At 35.4% G+C, this 22,688-nt stretch overlaps 1 protein-coding gene across 9 annotated transcripts in view; it reads left to right on the top strand.

Annotated features, from left to right (window-relative positions):
* SUGCT (succinyl-CoA:glutarate-CoA transferase) overlaps nt 1–22,688 on the top strand; it is a 1,092,359-nt gene that overhangs the window by 877,425 nt on the left and 192,246 nt on the right. For all 9 annotated transcript variants that reach the window (XM_045828747.1, XM_045828740.1, XM_045828739.1 and 6 more), the window contains one exon: nt 4,450–4,513. In XM_045828747.1, the coding sequence (XP_045684703.1) occupies nt 4,450–4,513 (64 nt within the window). The remainder of the gene's footprint in view (nt 1–4,449; nt 4,514–22,688) is intronic.

The raw sequence follows: 22,688 nt of genomic DNA on the forward strand, positions 1-22,688 counted from the left end.
GCAGATTATAGTAATTTCTACCTAGTTTAGCTACTGAGAAGATTAAATGGAGATAGCTCTTTAGCTCCTAATTCAATGCCTGACCCTAAGGAGTTTTGATAAGCAATACCTGCTATTTTGTTTATCATTGTAATTGTTAACTAAATGTTATATTTCACTATCATTTTTGTTCTAAGACTTTTACTTGCTTCCTTGACCTACATCCTTCAGCTTCCATTGGAGGCAGGCAGAATTACTTACTTGTTCCTTATTGGAATTTGTGGAGTTTAAATTATGTCTTACAAATTGGCTCAGGTCTCTTACTCCCTACTGTTTCCTCTAATTGCATGCATTTTGAGTGAAGTTCATTTGTCTTTTTACTACCAGCCCTTTAATATCATCTAACATATAGATATTCCATGATGTTTGTTAAATTGAATGAATAGATCATATGTTTATTCATGGTGAATGGATAGATCAGTTCTCTTTTGTGAATCTTAAGTTAATATCATTTATGGTATCCCATTGATTTTTTTTACTGAATTTATTGGGGTGACATCGCTTCAGAAACTCATAAAAGTTTCAAGTGTACAACTCTATATAACATCGTGTGCATGCTGTATCATGCATCTATTGCCCAAAGTAAAGTCTTTTTCTGTTCCTATTTATTGCCCCTTTGCCCACCTCCACCTATGCCACCTATCTTCCCTCTGGCTCTCACTATACTGTTGTCTGTATCCATGTGTAATATGTGTATGTATATATAAATTTGATGTGCTCTTTACATGTATCACTTGTGTGTGTCATTTAATGCTGGCACTCTTATCAGTCTCTTTTCATTTGAATATGCCTTGCTACTTATATTCTTGACCTAGATCTCTTGTTTTCTGTAAAGATTTTTGCTGCCTATACAGTGGGTATTTTTATTTTATTTTTTACAGTTTTTTTTCTTGCTAGTGCTATATTATGGACTTTTTTTCCTGCCATTCCTGCCATAGGACATTATAAAAAGACTGTCTTACTTTCACTTAAACTTTTATTTCCCACATCATTTTACAGTATACATTTTACTCTGTTCCCCATCATTAATACATTACCACTTGACTCTATCATTAGGCTGTCAATCTGTAAAACTCTTGAAGAAGAAAGAGAGGCCTTATTTTAAATAGGCCTGATACTTTACTAAAGATGTTGGTGCACTGTCTAAAATTTTATTCTTGTCAAGAAAATGCTTTTGAAATTTTAAGGAGAAGTGAAGATTAGAAAAGCTACAAAACCAGGGAATATTTAGGGAGAAGAAAAATAAATAAAAGAAGGACAAGATCCACTACAAAATACTAGAGAAGGTCCTTGCCTTATTTCAAAATAACTAAATATGTAATGAAGAATATCCTGAATGGTCAGACTATGGTTCTAAGCATGAAATTCTCCCTATGGGAAAATGGTGGTTGAAGGTTCTAAGCCAGAGTTCTATTCCACTACTAGTGAAAAATGAAACATTATTAAATGTGAATTTCTAGGTTAAAGGTACTACAGATTAGGGTTTTGAGCCTGGATATAAAAAGGAAAGGGAACACTTAATAACTATTCCCAAAGAAATGTTATATAAATGTTGGTAAGTGGCAGTTTCTCCATTTCCAGTGAAGTTAAGATGAGAGAATATGCCTGAAGTGCGGTAGGAGAGATTTATGTTAAAATTCGGAGAAACTGTCTGGTCTCTGAAATGCTCAAATATGTTACTAAGCAGAGCAGGACTTGCCCCACAAGCAAGGCTGGAGAGTTTTCCAAGATTCTGTGTCATTAGGCAGGGTTTCCAGGGACAGCACTGCCATAGTTTCAGCTGTTCTCTGAGATAATCTGACCTGAATCATGAGAAACTATGGAACTTTTATCAACTTCAGACTTTACATTAAAAGGGGGGTGGCAACCAAACAAAGGAATGAGGTAGTTCTTTATGAAAATGCAGGCTCTGACTATCCCATTTGCCATGTAACTGTACAAATGCTACAGCAAATGAGAAACTGCAGTTAGCTTTCTTTGCCAGACAGAGGAAAAATTATGTATCTGCTTAAAACAGGATGATTTTCAATGCAAAGGAATTGATAAGTATAGAAAACAAAGTTTCATATTGGGAATCGCATATATAGACAGCAAAGGGGGTAGGTCTGAAGTAAGTACACTCCTTAGGCTCTTCCATGAAAAACTTCAATCAACTGCTAGTTTTTGTTTCACAAAACTTTGACATATGTCCCTTGACCTTTACCAACTACCCTTTCACGTTTGACACTTAACATTTGCTACATAATTACAATTCACATTAATTAATTTCAACACTATCAGTTAAGTTATATTTAGCTAAGAACACTCACTTTTGTCTTTTGTGAGTAGCAGTGCAGTATTATTACAAAGAGGTAGTCAGGAGGGCAACAGAGATAGGAGAAGAATGATTCAGTGTGCAGATAATTGTTTCAAGTGAAATTTAGCTCGGTATTTTTGTTCCTGTCCTCAGTAGAACTGAGATTTAGCACCTCGCATTGGCATTTAGCCCCCACCCCCACATAGGAGGAGGCAGTGCTGGGCGGGCGCTGAGAACGAGCCACACCAGAATTAAATTATAGCACAGTTCTAACACTGGCAAGAATTTTCTCTGGCCAGCTCTTGGGTGCAAAGCTGGTGATTCCAAAAGAGAGGCAAGGCATCCCTAGAAAGGATCTCCATATGGTGTGGCATCACTCTCAGTGAGGGGAGCTAACATGGTTGTTGTTTAAAGAGCATATCATCCACAAAGTGGTGACCATTCCCCCCCAAAGTAGTGGGAGCCAGAATATTTATTCATAGAAGAGCTGTAGTTCTAACCTTATAAAGCCACTCATGAAATTGTCTTTTTGGTGGATTATTCCGTAATGGGACCAGAAGGCTCACTAGAAACACATAAAATCCAAGATATTTGACCTCTTTCCCTGAGTTTTCCAAGTGAGAAAACATTTTTATCAGTTTATGTATTGCATGCTCTTTTGCTTTGTGAAAATATTGTATAAGAGTATGGATATGCAAATTTGACTTTCACCTGAAGCTCAAAATACTAGAGAACCATTATTACAATCTGTCAGTTTTGGGGATGTTAGCATGAAATTGTGGTCCACTAGTTTACTGTGCCACTGAAATATTTCTGTCTTTTAGATCCATATACAGAACAGGAAGAGAGAAGCCCTCCATTGGTAGATATTGCAGGTGAAACAGTTTAAACCACCCATATATATCTCACTGAAGATACAGTAATAGTAAATAGAAATTTTTTGAAAGGGTATACCCAGGTAGCCTCCAGCTATTAAAGAATAAGCAAAAGAAAAGAAAACAATTTTGTAGCATTTTTATTTGTGGGACTATAGAACATTTTCCCTCCAGTAATTCAACTTTTATGTGTAGAATCTAATTCCATGCCTTCATCTCATCCTCTTCCTACAGTTGGAGGGCACAAACCCTGGCAGAACTCATTTTCCTATCCATCCCATAGGAAAAATTACAGCCTCTCTATGCCAAGGATTTAAGTAGCTCTGGTTCAGTAGTCCCATAATTCAGCATCAAGTCACCTTTCTGCTGTTTGGACACTGAAAGATTATTGCAGTCCCAGTAACTGGCCTTAAGTCTTAACCCTGAGACCAAGTCTACCTTGAGTCCTTGATGGGACCCCAAATACCTCCCTTGGTACCCATGCATGATACTCTAATTGGCCCCCAAGATAAGGTCTATGGCTTTTTTTTCAGTTGTCTCCTCCCACTCCTACCATCCTCCACTGACTGTAGGATAGTGGAGTTCTAGTTATGAAACCTAGTCTTATGATTAAGGTCTTTGGACCACTGAAAACATCTCTGGCTTCAATTTCCTGCTCAGGCCTCTGACCTGGGCTTACTCTGGGATCCTTATCAGCTGGCTCTGCTCATTGCTTGTCACAGCAGCCTTGAATCTGTCCATTTCCAGAAGTCGCTGGGCCTTTTGGATACTCTGATTCATCTTTCAAACTGGACTGACTCCCCGCATCTTTCTGAATCAATTGCCTGGAGTGTATGTGCTACCCCAGGGAGCAACTCCATTACAGGTTTGGCTCTTCCTGACCTGTCCTGCAGTTGACCTTGGCCAAAGCCTGCTATGAAGTAGTATAGGAAGAGGTTAAGCTTTAATATTTAGAGGATCATACATAGATGAAAGGGGGATATCATACCCTATATTTAGGAGCAAATAATATTTTCAAGAGTGGGAAAAACTTGAGTCTTTTATTTTTTCTCAGTTTGTTGATATACTGTAAAATAGAAATATTTTTGTGTCAAATATTTACTATTAAAAATTTTAGGTATTTTTTGTGTTTTTCAATATCTTTCTTTAATGGAGTGAATTGGTGGCTTTCCATATATCTTGAGATTAAAGATAATTTTATTTTGTGATTTGTTTTGTTCTCTGTTTTTACATTTCAAGGTATTGCACAATGGCCTCATTATGGAACTGAAACATCCGACTGTAGGAAAGATATCAGTCCCAGGTTTGAAATTTTTCATTTTTTAAACATTTTCCTTAAAAATCATTCACTATGCTGATTGCTACAAATAGCTGATGATCCCCCAAACAACTTGTCAAGACATTGTCCCAAGTTTTCATTTTGGATAAAAGTTGAAATCACATCCACAAGAATGCATGCTGAGGCTACAGAATAGTGTCTTTGCTCTGACAAATGTCTGGCTGTCTTGGTGACAACAAAATGCTCATATTACAACTCTATGTTTTGTAATCATGTATTCACAAAAGTACATTATGTAATTTCTAGCAGCTATATGATGATAGATGTGTCAAATATGAAATTACATGTGGTTCATATGAGAATGAAGAAGGAAGTTAGGCTCAATGGTGGTGGTGCCCAATGGAGGTTACTGACTGTTCGGGCAAAGGCATTTTCTTTCCAAATTATTATTTTAGGGTATTAGCTTTGTAGATCAAGAAATTAAGTGTTTTAAGTAAACTCAAAATATGTTGAATTCTTGTAACTTGACTCATACCAAACATACTCACCAAAGAATTTTGGCCTAGGCCAAAATGCCAACTTTATATGTCTCAGGGTAGTTCTCTTTCCTTGTAGCCAGAAGCCTTGTGCCTGCCTACTCTCAGAGCACTCAGACGGTAGCAAGAGGTTATGAATAACCTGCTACCATCCACAGGCTTTACTTCTCTAGTGACTATAATATGACCATTCCTCATATCTGTTGTCTCTACTCTGGGAATTGCTGGAAAAACACTCCATATTCTTTTTCATTATGTCCCTATTTTATAGACTATATACAAACTATACACTTATTTTTTTTCTTTTCTTATGACAGAGGATAATGAAATTAGCTAGGATATAACTTTGGTCACAATTTTCCTGAAACTATATCCTAGTCACCTTGCTTGAAACTTGAGTATTCCCCAAACTCTTCAGTCACTTCAGTCAAATGGCATACATTTACTTTTACAGGTTTCAGGTCTCATTTATTGAATAATTACATTGTTAATTTAATTTTAGGTATATTATAGTTCTAAGATTTGGGATCAACCTGACAATAATGTCTGAGAACACATCAAAAAATGGCCATTGGCATGTTAAAAAAAGAGGGAATTACGATAAATAAAGAACATTATGAATTATGAATTAAAGAATGTTAAGAGCAGGTATAAGCATACCAGATATGGAGATCACATTTTTAAATGAAAATGCTGTATCATGATGAAAGGTAGTAAAAAAGAACATGTTAATAAAAGCTAAGTAGGTCATTTATTCATTCATATATTAAGCAAATACTATGTCCCAGGCAATACTTTGGGTCCTTGGAATTCAAAAATAAACCAGATACCTTGGTCCTTGCCACATGGGGCTCATACTCAAGTGGAAAATCAGATAATAAAAGCAACCAACAAATGTTCCCATAACTAAGTCATGGTAAGTGCAAGGAAGGAGAACAGTGTGTTGTCATAGAGAATAATGGGGACAGAAGTCACCTGTGTTAATTTTGTGGATCAGAGAAAGACTCTCTGAGAGGATGGTTTATAAACTGAGAACTGACGGATCTAAAGGAGTCAACATTTGAAGAGTAGGGGAAGAGCAGAAGGACCACATGTGAGAGAACTCTGAGTTGGGAAGGAACTGGTTACATTTCAATCCAGTATGAAAGATGAGGAAAGGAGGCATGAAATGAGATTGAAGAGAAAGGTGAGGCCCCACTAAATGTGGTTTTATTCTAGTTTTAAGCAGGGGAGTGAAATGACACAATTTATAACTTTAAAGCAGCAAGTCAGGTTAGGAAGCTCTCACAGGAGTTTAGGTGATGATATCTTAAATTAGGGTCATGGTAATAGCAAAAAAGAAAAAGGAGTGGTCAAAAATGTAATGATGGAGTTTTCAGTATGAAAAGACTTTAAAGGACACTTTGTTCGGTGGTTTCTAACTTTAATTTTTAAATAGTAAACTGTCCATGTGAAGTCTCAATATCTAAAACAGATCAAAAAAGAGTTTTGTTGTTCGGTAGGTTAGCACTCCAACTGTACAGGTTTCTTTTGCTTCTACCATGCGCTCTAAACACCCCCTTAGAGTCATGGGCCTTGACAAACAATTCAAGAACCACTGACCTAATTTAATTACACAAGTTTAAATATGAAGTCCAACAGTAATTGATTCTTCAATACGTGAGAGAAAAGGGTAAACATTTGAAATTTAATGCAATTGTTTGCATGTTAGTAAGGGAAAAAAGTAAGTCAGTCGCCAACCTAGAATGAACTCACTAGATGTAATACTCTTGTCACTCAGATGTGAATTTGTTGACTTTCCTGGTAAATGAATGAACAATCAATCTCAGGAAGAGGGAAATATTTTTTCAGATTCCTTGAAGGTGAAAGCATACCCCTTTTGCTTACTTTAATTTATAAGAATATCTGTAAGCTATAGTCAAAATAGTGCTGTGTAATAAATAACCACAACAATCTCAGTGGCACTCAAACATAACATTTATTTATTCCATGGATGTGGATCCAAGTGGGGGTTGACTGATCCGGGCTGGACATGCCGAAGTGGCTGTTGTTATAAGCTAAGATCTGGTATCTAGTGAGGCTTTGTCCTCACTGTGAGTTAGGCTCAGTTTTGCTCTACATGTCTCTCATGTTCTTCTCATGGCAATGGCAGGAGAGCAAGATGGTAAGTAGAAACCACAATGCCACTTAAGACCTTCTGCTGAGCTATTAGATCCTTCTGCCCTCATTCTATTGGTCAAAAGCAAGTTTTAGACTGTATACAATAGGTAGGGAAATGTCTGTTTTTATGTGAAACTGCAAAGTTACATGGCAAAGATATGGGCATAAGGAGGGGTAAATAACTGGGGCCAACAATTCAGTTTACCACAGTAAAATTCTCAAATCTGTAGTCTTTTTTATCTTTACTTCTCTTTGGGAAATTTTTTTTCTTACTTTAATTTCTTTAGAGCTTAAGAGTATTTTTTTAACTTTTTTTATTGTCATTCAAGTACAGTTGTCTCCATTTCCACCCCAACTTCCCACCACCCCAACAGTCCATACTCCCCACCCTTGATCCTACCTGCTCTTTGATATGTCTATCTTATTGACTTACCTTATATAATTTCTATAAAATTATCAATATAAGAAGTCTCAGATTTGAAATGCAATGGGTGTGTTTAAGTTATTTTTGGAATTAGTATCAGTGTCTCTCCAAAGCAGCCTATCTAGACTCCCCATAAAAACAGAGAGACAGTTCTGCTTATAGATGTCAGATAAGAATTTGCAATTGTTTCCTTTAATTCAGTGTATCCCAGTAAGAGGCCACTCAGGGAGAATACGAGATATTAAGTACAAAGAGAATTTATCAGTAAATAATTCAAAATTTTCCTGTATGTTGCCCTTTTCATTGATTTATTTACCTGTGATAGTTTTGCTTTTCTTTGTAAGTAATTTTCCCTTTGGAGAATTCATGAATGTTGTAGAAATAACTCAGATTCTCCCACAAAACCTCAGTGAAGTGAATATGCTAAAACAGGAAGGGTGGGTAGAGTGAAAAGCAATTTTATGCTACACTAGTTTTTAGTTAGCCAGTGGAGACACATTTTTGAATTCATTAAATGTAGTTCTATAGATTTACATATATATTTGCATCTTCACATTTACAGTAAATGTTACCATTAATGTTACTTCAAACTACTTATTTATATTTCCTGTTATTAGTGAACCCGTACTGAATTTTTGATACATTGTACTAATTTTCCTGAAGCATTTTGTCTTAGTAGTTACTTAGTACTACCTATCTCTTGAAGAGAGCAATAATTCTTATGTAATATTGATTGCACCTTTTTAGAGATGTATAAATCCATAGCAGTCCCTCACATTCTCAGATTAGAGCTCCTGTGTATTCCTAATTGATCGATACTTAAAGATATCGGTCAACCAATGTTTAATATACTTTGAATAGGAATGGAAAATTATTTGCCTCTTCAAAATTTCTGTTGGCTACTTAAATAATTATTGTAAGCATTTAGTACATTATTATAGTATTTGCAATTATTACCGATATTAGATAAAGTACAAGTATTATGGTCTAAATTACTCCTTTATTAACATCTATTCCAACATACTTTTTATATCACTTTCTCCCTCCACTATACAATAAATAATTAAAAAATAAATTTCATTTGCTTATATATATGACATAGTGAAAGCATGTGGTATAGTTAATACTCAAATTATCTCTAAATATGAGCTGTAGTTATGCTAATTCTATTCTTTATTTCACATATTGTTCATGAAACTTCTCTCATTTGAGCTTTATAGCCTGTTTTACAGTTAAACGTAGAGAGAAACTAATACAAATTTATTATTAATGGGGGTATAAAAGAGAAAAGGTATCATACTTTTCTTTGCTAAGCTTAAAGATTCTTGCATTTTAAAAATCCCCAGTGAGGGAAGTAGTCCTTAGTTTTTGCTCATCATTAGCTTAGTGACAGAAATGTAAGCACCCTGGGCACAATGTACTAGTTTGCTCACAATTAACTAATGCAGCCTGATCAAGTGCCAAATCTTCAAACACACACTTACTCACACGCATACTCATACTCACATACAACTAAATTCACTAACCCTATTGTCTTCCATATGCTATATTAAGGTTTGGTGACAGATTTGTACCCAGAACAGGCCCAGCCCATCAAGGACATTATAGTTTGCCAGGGAAGGCAGCATTCAATAAATTCAGAAAAGTGGGATGAGTATTTTAATGGAAAACTGGAGGCTACAGCAGTATGCTCTGAGAGTACAAACCAGGGAGACTTAAGCTAGTGTATAGAATCAGGAAAGTTTTCCTGAGAAGTGAACTGTAAACAGACTAGTGAACAATGACCAGTTGTCAGCTGAGCCAAACTGGTGTGGGCTAAAGGAGCAATGAGGAGCCAGAGTACTAGTGTCTGGAGGAGATGAGAAAGGGATCAAAGGGAGAAATGGGGGAGGAATAGACTCAGAGTTACCCTGGAGAGGCAGCCAGAGTCCAGAAGAAGGAGATCTAAAATACAACTAATGATCAAATGAAAAAATAAATAAAAATTTAAAGGAAATCTATACTGAGGGCTCTGAGATCCCTATTATCTAGGGACAAAGGTAGGACTTGGAAGAAGACTTTGGGTAAGAACTTCAAACCTAATTGGGAAGATGTTCTTATTGATTGAGTTTAGGGCTATTTCTAAAAAGCTTCTAAGTTGGTTAAAGATTTTTATAAAACTCATAGTATTCTGCACTTTAAACTGAAATTAATAAAAATTTGTCTGTTAATTACTGAAATGAAAAGTTACATTAGAGCTCATGACATAACATTTCTTCTGCAAAAGATTGGCCATTATATAAATATTACCTTATCTGTGACTTTATTGAAAAGATCTTAACATTAGTTATTACATTACAAAGGACTTCCAGTTTCCAGTGAGCCATTCACCATTTGTATTTTCTTCTTGAAATACTGCTGGCCTTGGCTTTTAGCCAGAGTGGAACATTCTGTCTTTCCATGTAGTGCATAGGGGCCAAAACAGCCTTGGTGCTGAATTCCAAACTTCAAAGGATATCACTGAAATTCATTTGCTGTTAGGTAAGTTCTTCCCCACAGTCTTTTTCAGATTCCTTCCTGCATTTGAATTGTGGTTATTTGATTCCAGCAGCATTTCTGGGAAGCACTGTAGTACTTGAGTGTGTCAGCCCTGTGAAAGGGCAGCAGTCTTCCATGCACAGAAAATAGTTTTGAATTGAATTATCCTGGACTGCTGGTCTCCTGATCTGTGTTTTTCAGAAAGCAGCACCAAGTTCTTTTAAATAAAACTTTTCATTAGTATTTTCCCATAGGGTTTTAATATTTGTATTTGGAACCTGCAATAATTCTTAGCTAGTGGGTGTTGGATGTGGGAACAGTCACCATTATGAATTAATGTAGCTCCAATGAAGGTATTAGATTATTGGTGTTTATATTTTCAGTAAATTTTTAAAAAGTTAAATGCTCATTATTTGATTATCTGATGTATTTTATTTCTGAATGTTTTGCAACTTTATATAAATGATTTTCTAAAACACCTTTCTTTTGTAAGCTCCTGGGGAGAAAGATACTGTCATTTTAAATCTAACCAATACCCTCTATACCAGCTAAGTATAAATATTTTCTGGGTGATTAAAATAAAAAAAAACTTTAGATGAAAAATACTTAAAAAGACAATTTGTGATCATTTTAAGCAATATATATATATTTATATAAATATAAATTTACTTATATATTTATATAAATAAATATATATATATATATATATTTGTGAACAGGTTGGCTACATGGAGAAGCTATCTGACAAGAGATTTATTCTGCTTCTTTAGTTTGTTTCTAAACTGAAATACACAACTTAAGTGACTACCTAGTATCTTGCCTGGTTATGAATCACCTCTTCTAGGCTACATGAGACTTCACTTTGCCCTGTTACTTTTATCTTTTTTTCTTCCCTTTAGGTAGAAAGTTTGATAGTGTTTCTGAACTCACATAGCCTCGAAGTGCATTTACATTTCTATAATGGATAACTGTAACAGGGAAAGCTGTCACAAATCTCTTTGGGGAAAAAATTAAGAGGAACCAAAGTTTCAGTTTATATTCCTCATATAGTTTAAATATGTGAGTTCTAAGGAAGAATTTTAAGTAAAAGCAATCTGAGACTAAATGGTAGGATAACTTATTTCTTCCAGATAGAAAAAATCTTTCAAATGACAACAGGAAGAGTGTAAAGTTTCCATGTTGTGTGTAGTGCATAATCTGTCTTCTAGAAAGAGCATACTCCTTCAGGGAGCAAGCTAAGCTGTGAAAAAGAGGAAAGAGATGAAAGGAAGTTTCCACAGTCTGTCAACAGAATGAGAGAGAGAAAGCTGGAAGGGAAGGGAATTTTCATATAGGCTAGACATGGTACTTCCCAAAGTCCTCAATTATTTTTAACTTTATTAAACACTTAACCCAAGGCAATATACTGAGAGTTAAATAAATCAATATATTCTCAGATGATTTGACATTGAGTGCCTGCAGTCTTCTCTGGAAGTCCCGTAAGAGTAAGGCGTAATCTTATATACTGTTGCCTTCCAGTGAGAGAAATGAATAGCACAAGGACTTCCCTTCTCTAGGAGATCTTGGAGGAAACAGGAGGTGTGAATCACATCCCCGGGAATGTCTTTCCCTCAGGAACAGGGAATTCCTAAGAGCCAAGTTACTGTCACTGATGTGACTTAGGGATCTCCATCAACTATGCTTATCTGTACCATGAGGAAGACATATTTTGTTAGACCCAGGCTTTCATGCTCAGGGAATTCATATTCCTATTGGTTGGGACTGGGAACATGGCCAAGAACTTAGTTGCTCCTCTTCAACATGTCCTTATCAATCTATTTGCTAAGATAAGTAAATCTGTCTAATAGACAAGAAAATCTTGTTGCAAATTAGTCCTAAGTTATCAATGAAATTCTGGGTCACAGAGTAATTCTTCACTATTAGGAAGTGACATTTAAACTAAAGAATTTTTCTGGGTGAATATTTAATTGGACTTATACATTGTTTGGGGTATTTTCTCAAATATTAATATACTGAATGATCCTTGAGGTAGGAGTTGTGTTTGAAATCATCTGAATGAAACAAATTTAGAAATCAAAACAAGATCAAGATAAAAACAAAAATGAAAAGCCACAGGAAGAGTGGAAGCTTCAGTGTAGTACAGCATTTTCTTGTTGTTATTTGTCTTAGAAGGTGGAACAGAAATTTTCTGGGATTAATTCTTCAGTTCTTGTATTTGCTGCAGCTAACTTCCATTGGGTACTCAAAGTTCTTTTTATGGATCAAACTTAAGTGCTGATTTTATGATGGACCTTTACAGAATAAATTAAGTAAATGTAATTAGGCAAGTAGACTGGCTGGAGAAGTAAAATCTGATACCATGTAATAGCTAAATATAAAAAATTAAATTATCTTTCACTTTGGACTTCCATGTTATGGCATTAACTTGGATGATCAAGGAGTGACATTGTCTTTGCCACCAAGTGGGTTTCAGCCTAGAGTATTTTTTTTCTAATTTTCATTGCTCGATTTATTTATGGCTGGAGAAGGGGTCATTTCATTTCCCTCTGAAATAGAGATGGCTTTGCTTTCCTCCAGCATTACCAGGTAGGGACTTTTTTGGTTCATGGAAATATGACAATTAGGCTGAATCCTATAGGAAATTAAAAAAATATATATAGACCATTAAGATATCAAGATATATTCCTGTTCAGGAGGCTTAGCCAGAAAAATATCAATGCAGTGAACCACCTTTTTATTTAAAGGGCTTATGGTTTAATTTATTTAAAGGGTTTATAGGCACATCGTGTTTTGTTAAAATAGTGTTAGAGGAGGTGGAGAAATGGTAGCTAAAGTGTTAAATTAGAACCTCCAAGTATCATAACAAAATCAATGGGTAATGTGCAATATTTCATTTATCATATCACCTCCAAATCTTAAGCATTTATTTGGCACTGAGCTGGTCTGTGGGGATCATTGCTTTTCTCCACAACTTGAGCAAGTCCTATCTTATGTCTGTTAGTTCTGTGTCAGCTTTCATAGAACAATATCCCCATACCATCATATTTTTATCTTGTATGACATTAGCAGTCCATGTGTCTCTGGGCTCATTCTTTGAGTGAGATTAAGATTTCAATAGAAGGGAAGGGATGAGGGACCTTGTCCTTTATCAGAATACCATCTAAGTCACAGCAGCTGTGTGACTCTTGGAGTGGATGACCCGTTAATCTAACTTACTTGAAACGCTTTGTCTGTTAAAAGTGTTCCTATAACCCTCTATTTCACATTATTACAAGAAGCCACATGCTTTTCAAACAATTAAGCAAAAACCTAATTTTAATTAAATGAAAAAAGAGTTAACTACAATAATTTTGGGAATTAGAAGACAGTGTGTGGTGAAATGAAAGTACCAACAGGACTCTGCAGCCACAAAAAAAGCAAGAGAAATATACTATCCCATGCAGATTTAAAGAATATCCTCAATACAGTTTACCCCCGGTAAACTCCTCAAAGACAACTTACTGTCTTTGTATTGGGCCTTCAATTTGGTGTATGACCTTAAGTAACTCACTTCACCTTTTACTGCCTTGTATTCTTGTTCTAATGGGACCAATACTTTTGTTCTTCCAATTTAAAGAAAAAATGCAATTCACTGTACTATATGTAAGTATATTTTGTGAATAGATTTGAATGCATTATTGCCATTGAATATTCAAACTTGAAGTGAGGGAATGTAAGCAAACATCTTTTGACTACTTCTCTGCATAAGGTATGTATGTAAACCCTTTATATACATATTTGTTTAATCTCCAGAACAATTCAGTAAACCGTACATTATTATGTCCAATTTACAGATGAGGAAATTGACACTTGTTCAGTGTTGCAAAACCAAACCCAGTTTTGGATATCCCTGAAATCTTTCTTTTCCCTATTTAGTACTGTCTCCTAAAGTTGAGCCAAAAAGGAAAGTTAAACCAACTCTTACATTTTTGACCTTACAACTTTAGTCTCTAATTTAAAGGCTGCCTAATGTATTTTAAATGTTTCATTTAAAAATTAGCTTGGAAATTTATTTAAAGAATGTTTAAATTTCAAGAATTTGAACTTATATTGAGCCTACTTCCTTTGGGAATTGAGGCTTGTTTGTTTGTTTGTTTGTTTTTCTTTTTCCCAAAGTCTGTTGTGCTCAAAGAAAAAAAATACCTTGTTGGAAAATGCATTGTTAGGCCATTTTGATATTCTCAAGAGCATATAAGTGTAAATGCACCAAAGCACGCAGATTACATTTTCTTCAAGTTATACTCTTTTCACACATTAACAGAAAAGCAGTTTGAAGGGGAAAAAAGGAAATGTTTGGGATATATATGCAAATTTTAATCATCAAGAGACTAAAAATGTTAAGCTGCCACTCTGACTTTCCTAGATTTCTCATCCATCCAATGGCCTGGGTACCGTGAGGGCAAATTTCCTCTTGCTCACTGGGGGCTGGTTTTGTTATAAAGTTAGAGCCAGGTTTTCTTTGAGAAACATTAATTAAACTACAAACAATGCTATGTTGGTATAAGAAAGTTAAGATGAGTGGTTGATATTATGGCCAAAACAATAATTTAAAAAACTAATTGGTGAAATTCTGTATGATTCTACTTATATGAGTCAAATAAGTAGTCAAATTCATTGAGACAGAATATAGAAAGGTGGTTGTCAGGAACTGAGGGGAGGTGGGAATGGGGAGTTAGTGTTTAATAGGTACAGAATTCCAGTTGGGAAAGATGAAAATGTTCTGGAGAGGGTGGTGGTGATGGTCATGCAACAATGTAAATATATTTAATGCCACAGAACTATACACTTAAAAAAGGTTAAAATGATAAATTTTATGCTGTATGTATTTTACTGCAATAAAATATGATTACTAAACATAGATTAGCTAAGTTCTATGTTGTTTTCCCTGTATACACATGGTGCATATGTGTGGTATAGACACAAGACATGGTAGAGTGGAACACAGATAGGCTCAGTCAGCAATACTTGAGTGCAAAACCTGGCTCTGTAATTTATCATTGGAAATAATACACAGCCTCTCTAAGTTGTCTCAGTGACATCTGTCTTATCTGCAATAGGAAAATCAAACACTTAATCTCACTGTGACTTATAATAATTAAATAATGATATGTCCCAAGTGCTCAGCACATAGGAGTAAGTGAGAACACATTGTAGATAATTAATAAACTCTTAAGAGTATTTATAATATCTATAGTAGCAACAACTCTTGTGGAAAAATAAAACTAGCCACATTGTTATTTTTCAAACACTAAAAATTGAATAATCTTTTATATTTCTCTAAACCATGCAGATAAATAAATCACTATTTTGTTTAATATTTATCTGATATCTATTTTGTGCCAAGTGTTGGCTGACAAGGAGCTCAGACTAAGGGGCATTTGATAGCGACCAATCAAATGAAATGCAGTGGGCACAGGGAAACCCTGGGACTGGCAGTGCCAGATGTGTGTGTTAGGCAAAACCAGTCCATTTAACCATCTTTCAACTAAGAGCTCTTGGATAACTATGTGGTGCATGAAGTCAGTGGAGACCATGCAGTGTGGAAGCATCCTTCAAAGCCAGTGTTCTCTGACACATCATGCAGGTGAAAATAGTAATTCAGAGAATATATATGAGACTGTAACAGCTTGTTTAGGATAAATTAGAGAAAGACTAAGATATAGTGCAATGCTTCCAAAATATAATCTGCAGTTTCCTGTAGCCTTAATATTTGTCCTACCAATAAATGACCCTGTTGTCAGACAAATTTGGGAAACCTATATTAAACAAAGGTCAATAAATTTTCTTAACTGTGACATTTCTTAGAATCATTTACATTCTGAGATAGGTTTGTATCTCTAAGAAGAAGTTACTGAATACCATGCTTTCTTGTTATTTGACAGTGGAACCCTTTCCCCTGCAGAACTCTTATTAAGATCCCATGGGAAAGCACTTTGTGGGGCATTCCACTAGTGTCCCCTCAAGGTGCATTTGACAAGCTGTAATGGTCATTTCCTGGATAAATTGGTTAGTTACACTAACAAAGGGAAAGAAAACTGACCATTCTCCAAGGGTTGAAATTTTTCTTCTTTCTTAGGTCAAGGGACAAAGGGTCCTGAGGCGTATTAAACTTTCTTCTTCTTCTTCTATGGATATCAAACACATATGAGCACTGGGCAGGAGAGGGTTAGCCAGGAGCCCTGCCCTGGCAGTGCCTGGATGGCTGAGAGGTCAGAGTGGTGGTGAGGGCACTTCACTCCAAGCTGGTTCAGGCTCTGCCAGTGAGTCTCATTTGACAATGAAAGACATCAATAATGGAAATGGATAGAGGGCAACACCAAAGTGCAGATCAAGAATAGCTCACATGGTGATGCTCTTGCACTAGAAGCAAAATCTATCCTCAGATCTAGGGAAATCACTTGAGAAAAAAACACTTTTTCTTCACTGAGCCTAAGTAAAGCTGCATTAGGAGAATTCTGCACAATTGTTCATACTCTAGCTTAGAAAATGGAGTTGATTAAGTGGAAAGACATTTTTAAAATGTGACAAAGATGATGAGGTGTTTAAAGGGTAGGATTTAAGTAGTAAGATGTGGTGGAGAATTTAAGATGTATGACTGAGTAATAATTACAGTGAAGCATGTGATAGCTGCCTATAAATACCCAATTAATTGCCTAATGTAGCAAATAAGGAAAAACAGCCTTTAAGCACCAAAAGGAAAACTGGAATTGAAAACTACTAGGGAAACATTATTTACATTGCAAGAGAAATTAGCTCAGTTATTTGAATAAATATTTAGGATGATACTTCTCTTTCTTAAACTATTTTAAACTAAGGTTTTTTTTTTTTCATTTAAAAGGATGCATACATTTTCATGTTTCTTAGGAGCAGAAATTAAAGAATAAAGAAAAAATTTTAATTTGCTGCAGGGTATTGTGAGCCAGTGACAACACCTGAGGTTGCTTCAAGCCTCTGGACATATTTTCCTTAATTTGAATTATAGTGATATGCATGGTATTAAGTAACATAGAAAATTCATGCATTATTTTACACTGTGTGTGAGAATGCACCTTGTAATGTAAAGCGTAATAAGGATAGTTGCTATAGGGAGCACTTGCTAAAACTAGCTAATCCTTAGTGAGTATTCTTATTATGCATTAGGTACATAACATATGTAGTCTCATCATTACTTGACACTCTGTGGGAGACACTGGTATCCCCACTTTATAGATGAGCAAACTAAGTATTAGCAAAATTAGATGAGCTGACCAAAGTCACACAACTAGTAAGTTGCAAAGCCAGAATTTGTATCAATTCTCTTACTCAAAAATCCATGCTCTTTTATTGTGATGCTATGCCACCTCCTGAAGGCACTTTTGATTATGAATTTTAGAAACTTTAAACCAATAGCTTATTATATATGAAGCACTCCTGAGAGTGAAATAGTTTGCTTGTGTTTGAGAATGGGTGGTCACTAAGAGTGTTATCTACAATTATCCTAGATAAAACCATACCATGGCTTAAGCAAAGAGCTTGCCCAGGGTTTTGCATGGAATGCACTTGGCAAGACTAGAAGAAAGGGCAGTTGGCTCTGGGTCTCTAGGCATTCAGAGCTCATATATGGAGGAGCTCTGTCAGATCTCAAAAACAGCATCCAGATTTGATTATAACTTCTCTTTGTGGTCTTTGAAGCTTTTTGGTATTTCTTCCCTAGCCTTAGAGAGTTCAGACCTATTTTCACATAAACAGAAATGCTTCTTCCTTTCTGAGCACTTCATTGTTGGTGGCATTGTAGAATGTCCCAGGAAGGGGGAAATGAGGCCAATCATAAAGGAAAAATTCCTCTTTGGCTTGCATGTTTATATGAAAATGCCAAAGCTATCAGCTGTTACAATAGCAGGCCTGGGTAAAGCCCCCTTTCCCAACTGCCCTACAGCATACATACAGAAGGGGTAGATAATTCCAGTAGGCTTAATCAGAAGATTAAAAAAAAGCTCCCACAAGTATCAGCCCAAATTCATGAGTTTTACAGGAAACTAGGAAATATGTGGTTTGGTACACTTTTTATTTCAGTAAGAGGTTCCCAAGTCATAAACATGGAAGTGACAATTCAAATTCTAACCATTCCTTATTAAATACCTTACCTGAACTTACCACTGAAAAGAGCATTTTCCTTGAATGGGGAGAATGTAGAATAAAAAAAATTAACTTGACATACTAATTTCTAGGACATTTGAGACAAACAGCCCATCAGTGTTACCGTTACCTCATTCGCCTTTTTTAGCCATCAATGCTGATGCTTATGTCTTTTACATTCATGGAGCACACTTCAAATGTAAGGAATTCAGTTACATAGCAGGACCTTAGCAGAGATGATATATATCACCTTGTTGGCTATCTTTATAATGCCTTCTTCTTTTCTTAAAAAAATATAAATGGTATATCAGAACTGATGGAAAAAACAAATGTGAAAGGAAAGTTGAAAAATAAGTATATTTAAACAATTGTGGAATCATTTAAGACAGTAAAGTGAAGTCAACTCTAGAATCAAAAATATTATCCTGAAGATTACATTTTTTTGAATGAAGTTTAATTAATGGGGTTTCAGTGTATTGAACTGTTTAAGCATCTTCCCTGTCAACATTCCCAATAGAGGTAACCCCAGTCCTATTTCCTTTCTCTCCTGCCTGGCGTCCAAGGTAAGCCGTTTCCTGGATATGAGCAAGATTACAGCTGGGTCTCACACTCAGCTCTCCAAAGCTAGCCACAGCTTGGAGCAGCATGATCTTTTGGGGGAAGGAACTTCCTGGTGGTGCTGAAGGCTCATCTTTCTCTATTATTCCTATTTTAGAGGTTCTTTGTATTTACAGTAGCTCCAGTTATGGTCAAAATGACACCATCCTGTCCCTTAGTCTCCTTTGCCTGGGTATACCAACAAGGTCCTTAAGTCCTTAGAAATTATAAGTGAGAGCTTACTCCATATTTGTCATTTTAATTACAATTTCATTAGTTGCCTTCCCTTCATTTGCTGTGAATTACAGACAGTTTTTCTACATCTTTAATTGTGAAATTTTTCAGTAAGACCAAAAGAAAAAAGAAAATAAGAGCTGTCATTTAAACACATATTGTCTTAAATTAAATTAAAACTATAGGAACTCCAAGCCAAAGGCTGCCATTCTGGTTAAATACCAAGATGTTTTCCGTACAAATGAATTCTAAGAACAATCTAACAATAGCTGGGGTGTTGGGGGGACAGTGGGGAGAAGGGTTTTCAGGAACTACTATAAAGGACACATGGACAAAACCAAGGGGGAGGGCAGAAGCAAGGGAGGGAGGAGGGTTTAGATGGGGTGAGGGGGAGGGGGGAGAGAAAATGCAGACAACTGTAATTGAACAACAATAAAATAATTAAAAATAAATAAATATGTAACAAGAAAACAAAATAAAAACCAAAATAAAACAATAATAAACTTTACTTGCAGATGCTTCTTGGACTCTTTGCATTCAGTCATCACCCCCAACTCCCTGACAGCAATCCAAGCTCTGATATAAATGCTTTTGGAGGCATACCTTTTAAAAAATAAAATAAAAACAATGATTTCCCTAAAATAAAAAATAAGCAGCTATCTTTTAGGCCTTCATGTCATCTATTTGAGTATTGAGCAAAAAGAAAAATTAACTGTTTAGAATCAGAATTTTCTAAACTAATATAAAAATCAAATTTGAGTCCTTTTATCATTTGTTTCCTTGGTGTTTATGTAAAAGGGCATAGGAGGTAATATGAAAGAAGGCTAAAAGAAGGCAAATAAATGCAGAAAAGTAGAATTCATGAGTGAAGAAAATAGAGGGAATACTCATATTTGAAGATTTGAAATGGTCTTAATCTTTTACTCCAGTTTGCTTGTTCCTGTGCTTTTCTTGAATATCAAGTGTCACCCTGTAAGTTTTCATTCAAGTATTTTCTTTAGACTGCTCTTCTTTACCCTTATTAAATACTTCACATATCCAAAAGGAAATGTCAGCACTTAAGCTTTTGTGTAAGGTGGGAAAAGGAAAAAGTTTATTTTGCTGCTCTTCTATTTAAATGCAATGGAAATTTGCTATAATTTTTATTTTTGCATTCCAATATAATATGGCTAAATCCATGACTCTCCAAAAAGTACAGAGAAAGCAATACATAACACCTATACACACATTCTGGTGTCAGTCCTGGTGTTACAATGAAATTCAACCTTATACTTTTACATGTGAGTATTATACCTGTTGGTTTATTTCTTCCCCATATTTAAATTCCTGCAAATTCCAATGCCAATTTATTTTTGTTTTCTAATACAAAATGTAAATCTCAATATGCTACTGAGAATTAAGGCTTTGATATGATATCACTTACATGTGGAATCCAAAGAACAAAATACATTGACAAAGAAAATAGAAACAGACCCATAGACATAGAGAACAGACTCTTGGCTTCAAGAGAAGAGGGGTGCTAGGGACCTGGGTGAAAAAAGGTGGTGGGATTAAGAAGTACTAATTGGTATACTGGAAATATTGGGGGAAATACTTTATAAAGCATATAAAGCATTGGGCAAACCACTATGCCTTATGCCCAAAACTGATTAAAAAAAACAGTAATCAAAACAAAACAAAACAAAAAACAGTTCTATATCATGAACAAAACATAAGAAGAAATTCAGCTACTATTCAGTGATGAGTTAGAGAGTTTGCATTCCACATTTATATTTAGATGAATATTTAAGTGCTTCATTTAAAGGAAATCAATATAAGTAATTACTAGTGGCTTAGCCAAAGCACACTAATTTTTATTGATATTATTTTAAAATTTAAGAAGTACATAAAATAGAAAAAAAAGAAGCACTAATTAATAGTTACAAAATAGGGGGATGTAAGGTAAAGAAAGCATAGGGAATATAACCAACAGTATTTTAATAACTGTACATGGTGACAGATAGGTAATCACTGTATAAGTTTTATCGATGTCTTACCACTAGGTTGAATGCCTGAAATTAATAGAAAATAGTGTTGTATGCCCCCCACAAAAAGGTAATCATCATTAAATGTTTAAAGCCTTTGAAATGAATATTTTCCCTTGCAATATACTACTAGGGTAAATATTGAGAACTACTGGATAATTTGAATATCAGTCAGTTTTAGACTTTATCAGATACAAATAATTTCAATGTAAGCAGCCAAATTTTATCTATCAGGTCTATATATGCAATTTAAGGTATATATGTGTTTGTGTGACATATTTTAAAATATCATGTCAAATTTTTTAAGTGTTAAATAAATGTCAGTTTTTGCTAATCTTATACATATGTAAATGCCAGTTTTTGCTAACGTTATACATATGACATCTACTTTGTGCCATCAGAGATTTAGAGATTTAGTGATGTTGGATAGAAGTGATGGATTATAGGTAGTACTATAGGCTGAAAACTGGAGTTCATACTTAAGGAGACCTTATTTTAATAATAATGATTATATAACAGCAATATGGCTACATCTAGCATAAGCTATATTTGCTAGTGTTGTCTGGCTTATTTATTAGATGCTTTTAAAAATGTTCCAGTGACATGAGACCTTTAAGTTTGTATTTTGCAAAGAAAGAGAAAAATTTACCTAAACCACAAGACTGAAAAAAAATAGACTGGTAGTAATTAACCTCCAAATTTTGCCTTTTTAATAACATAGGTGGTCATTTCATAGAAGTTTTTAATCTTAATTTCTATACTTAAAACAATCCTTCTTATATACTTCCATTCACAAAAGGTATGCTATAGAATGTAAATCATGAAATATAAAAGTAAATTGTGTGGTATTTCTAAGCCCTGGCACTCCAAAAACTATGTAATGGGGAATTTTTCAAGTTGTTATTAGTCCAAAGGATCTCTCATGGGTCCCTGGGTCTTATATCAAACTAAAGAGGAGAGAGGCAGGGCTTGTCACCCTAGCAGAATGGAGCCAGTGCGTTCACTGGTATGGGCCAGAAGGAGGGCAGACGATAACCTGCCTATGGACAATGGAGAGACGGCCAACCCATCAGCGAGGGCACAATAACCGGCACACCTGGTGTCATATTTACCAAGAGGTGGCAAGGTGCCTTGACAAGCAGTCAGTAAAACACATAGAGATCATAGGTTCAAGGAATATCACGGAGTCTTAGCAAACAGTATGCAGTGGACCTCAGGTAAATTTTCCTGCTTAGTAAGGCCTCAAGACTGGTATTTAGGAGCAGATCTCATGTTCTGGCATAAAAAAGAAAAAGGCAAGAGCAAAGTGGAATCACCTTCCCATATGCTAGAAGAATGAGGCTGCCAGAATGGTTTGGAAGACAGAAATTAGGCACAGAGAAGAAGGCAGAACCTACTTTTCAAAACTTGAGCAAAAGGCAAGACTTGGTTTCAAGGCAAAGTAGATCACATAACTTGGTCTGAGGCACAGGGTGAAGACTGGCAGGCCATGTGTCTTCTGAGCACAGTCCCACAGCATCTCAGCTTCTTCAGAAGTGAAGAAAAAGTATCAA

This window comes from Phyllostomus hastatus, unplaced genomic scaffold, assembly GCF_019186645.2.
Source record: "Phyllostomus hastatus isolate PE091 unplaced genomic scaffold, TTU_PhHast_1.1 phas_scaffold_78, whole genome shotgun sequence".
Classification (NCBI taxonomy): Eukaryota; Metazoa; Chordata; class Mammalia; order Chiroptera; family Phyllostomidae; genus Phyllostomus; species Phyllostomus hastatus.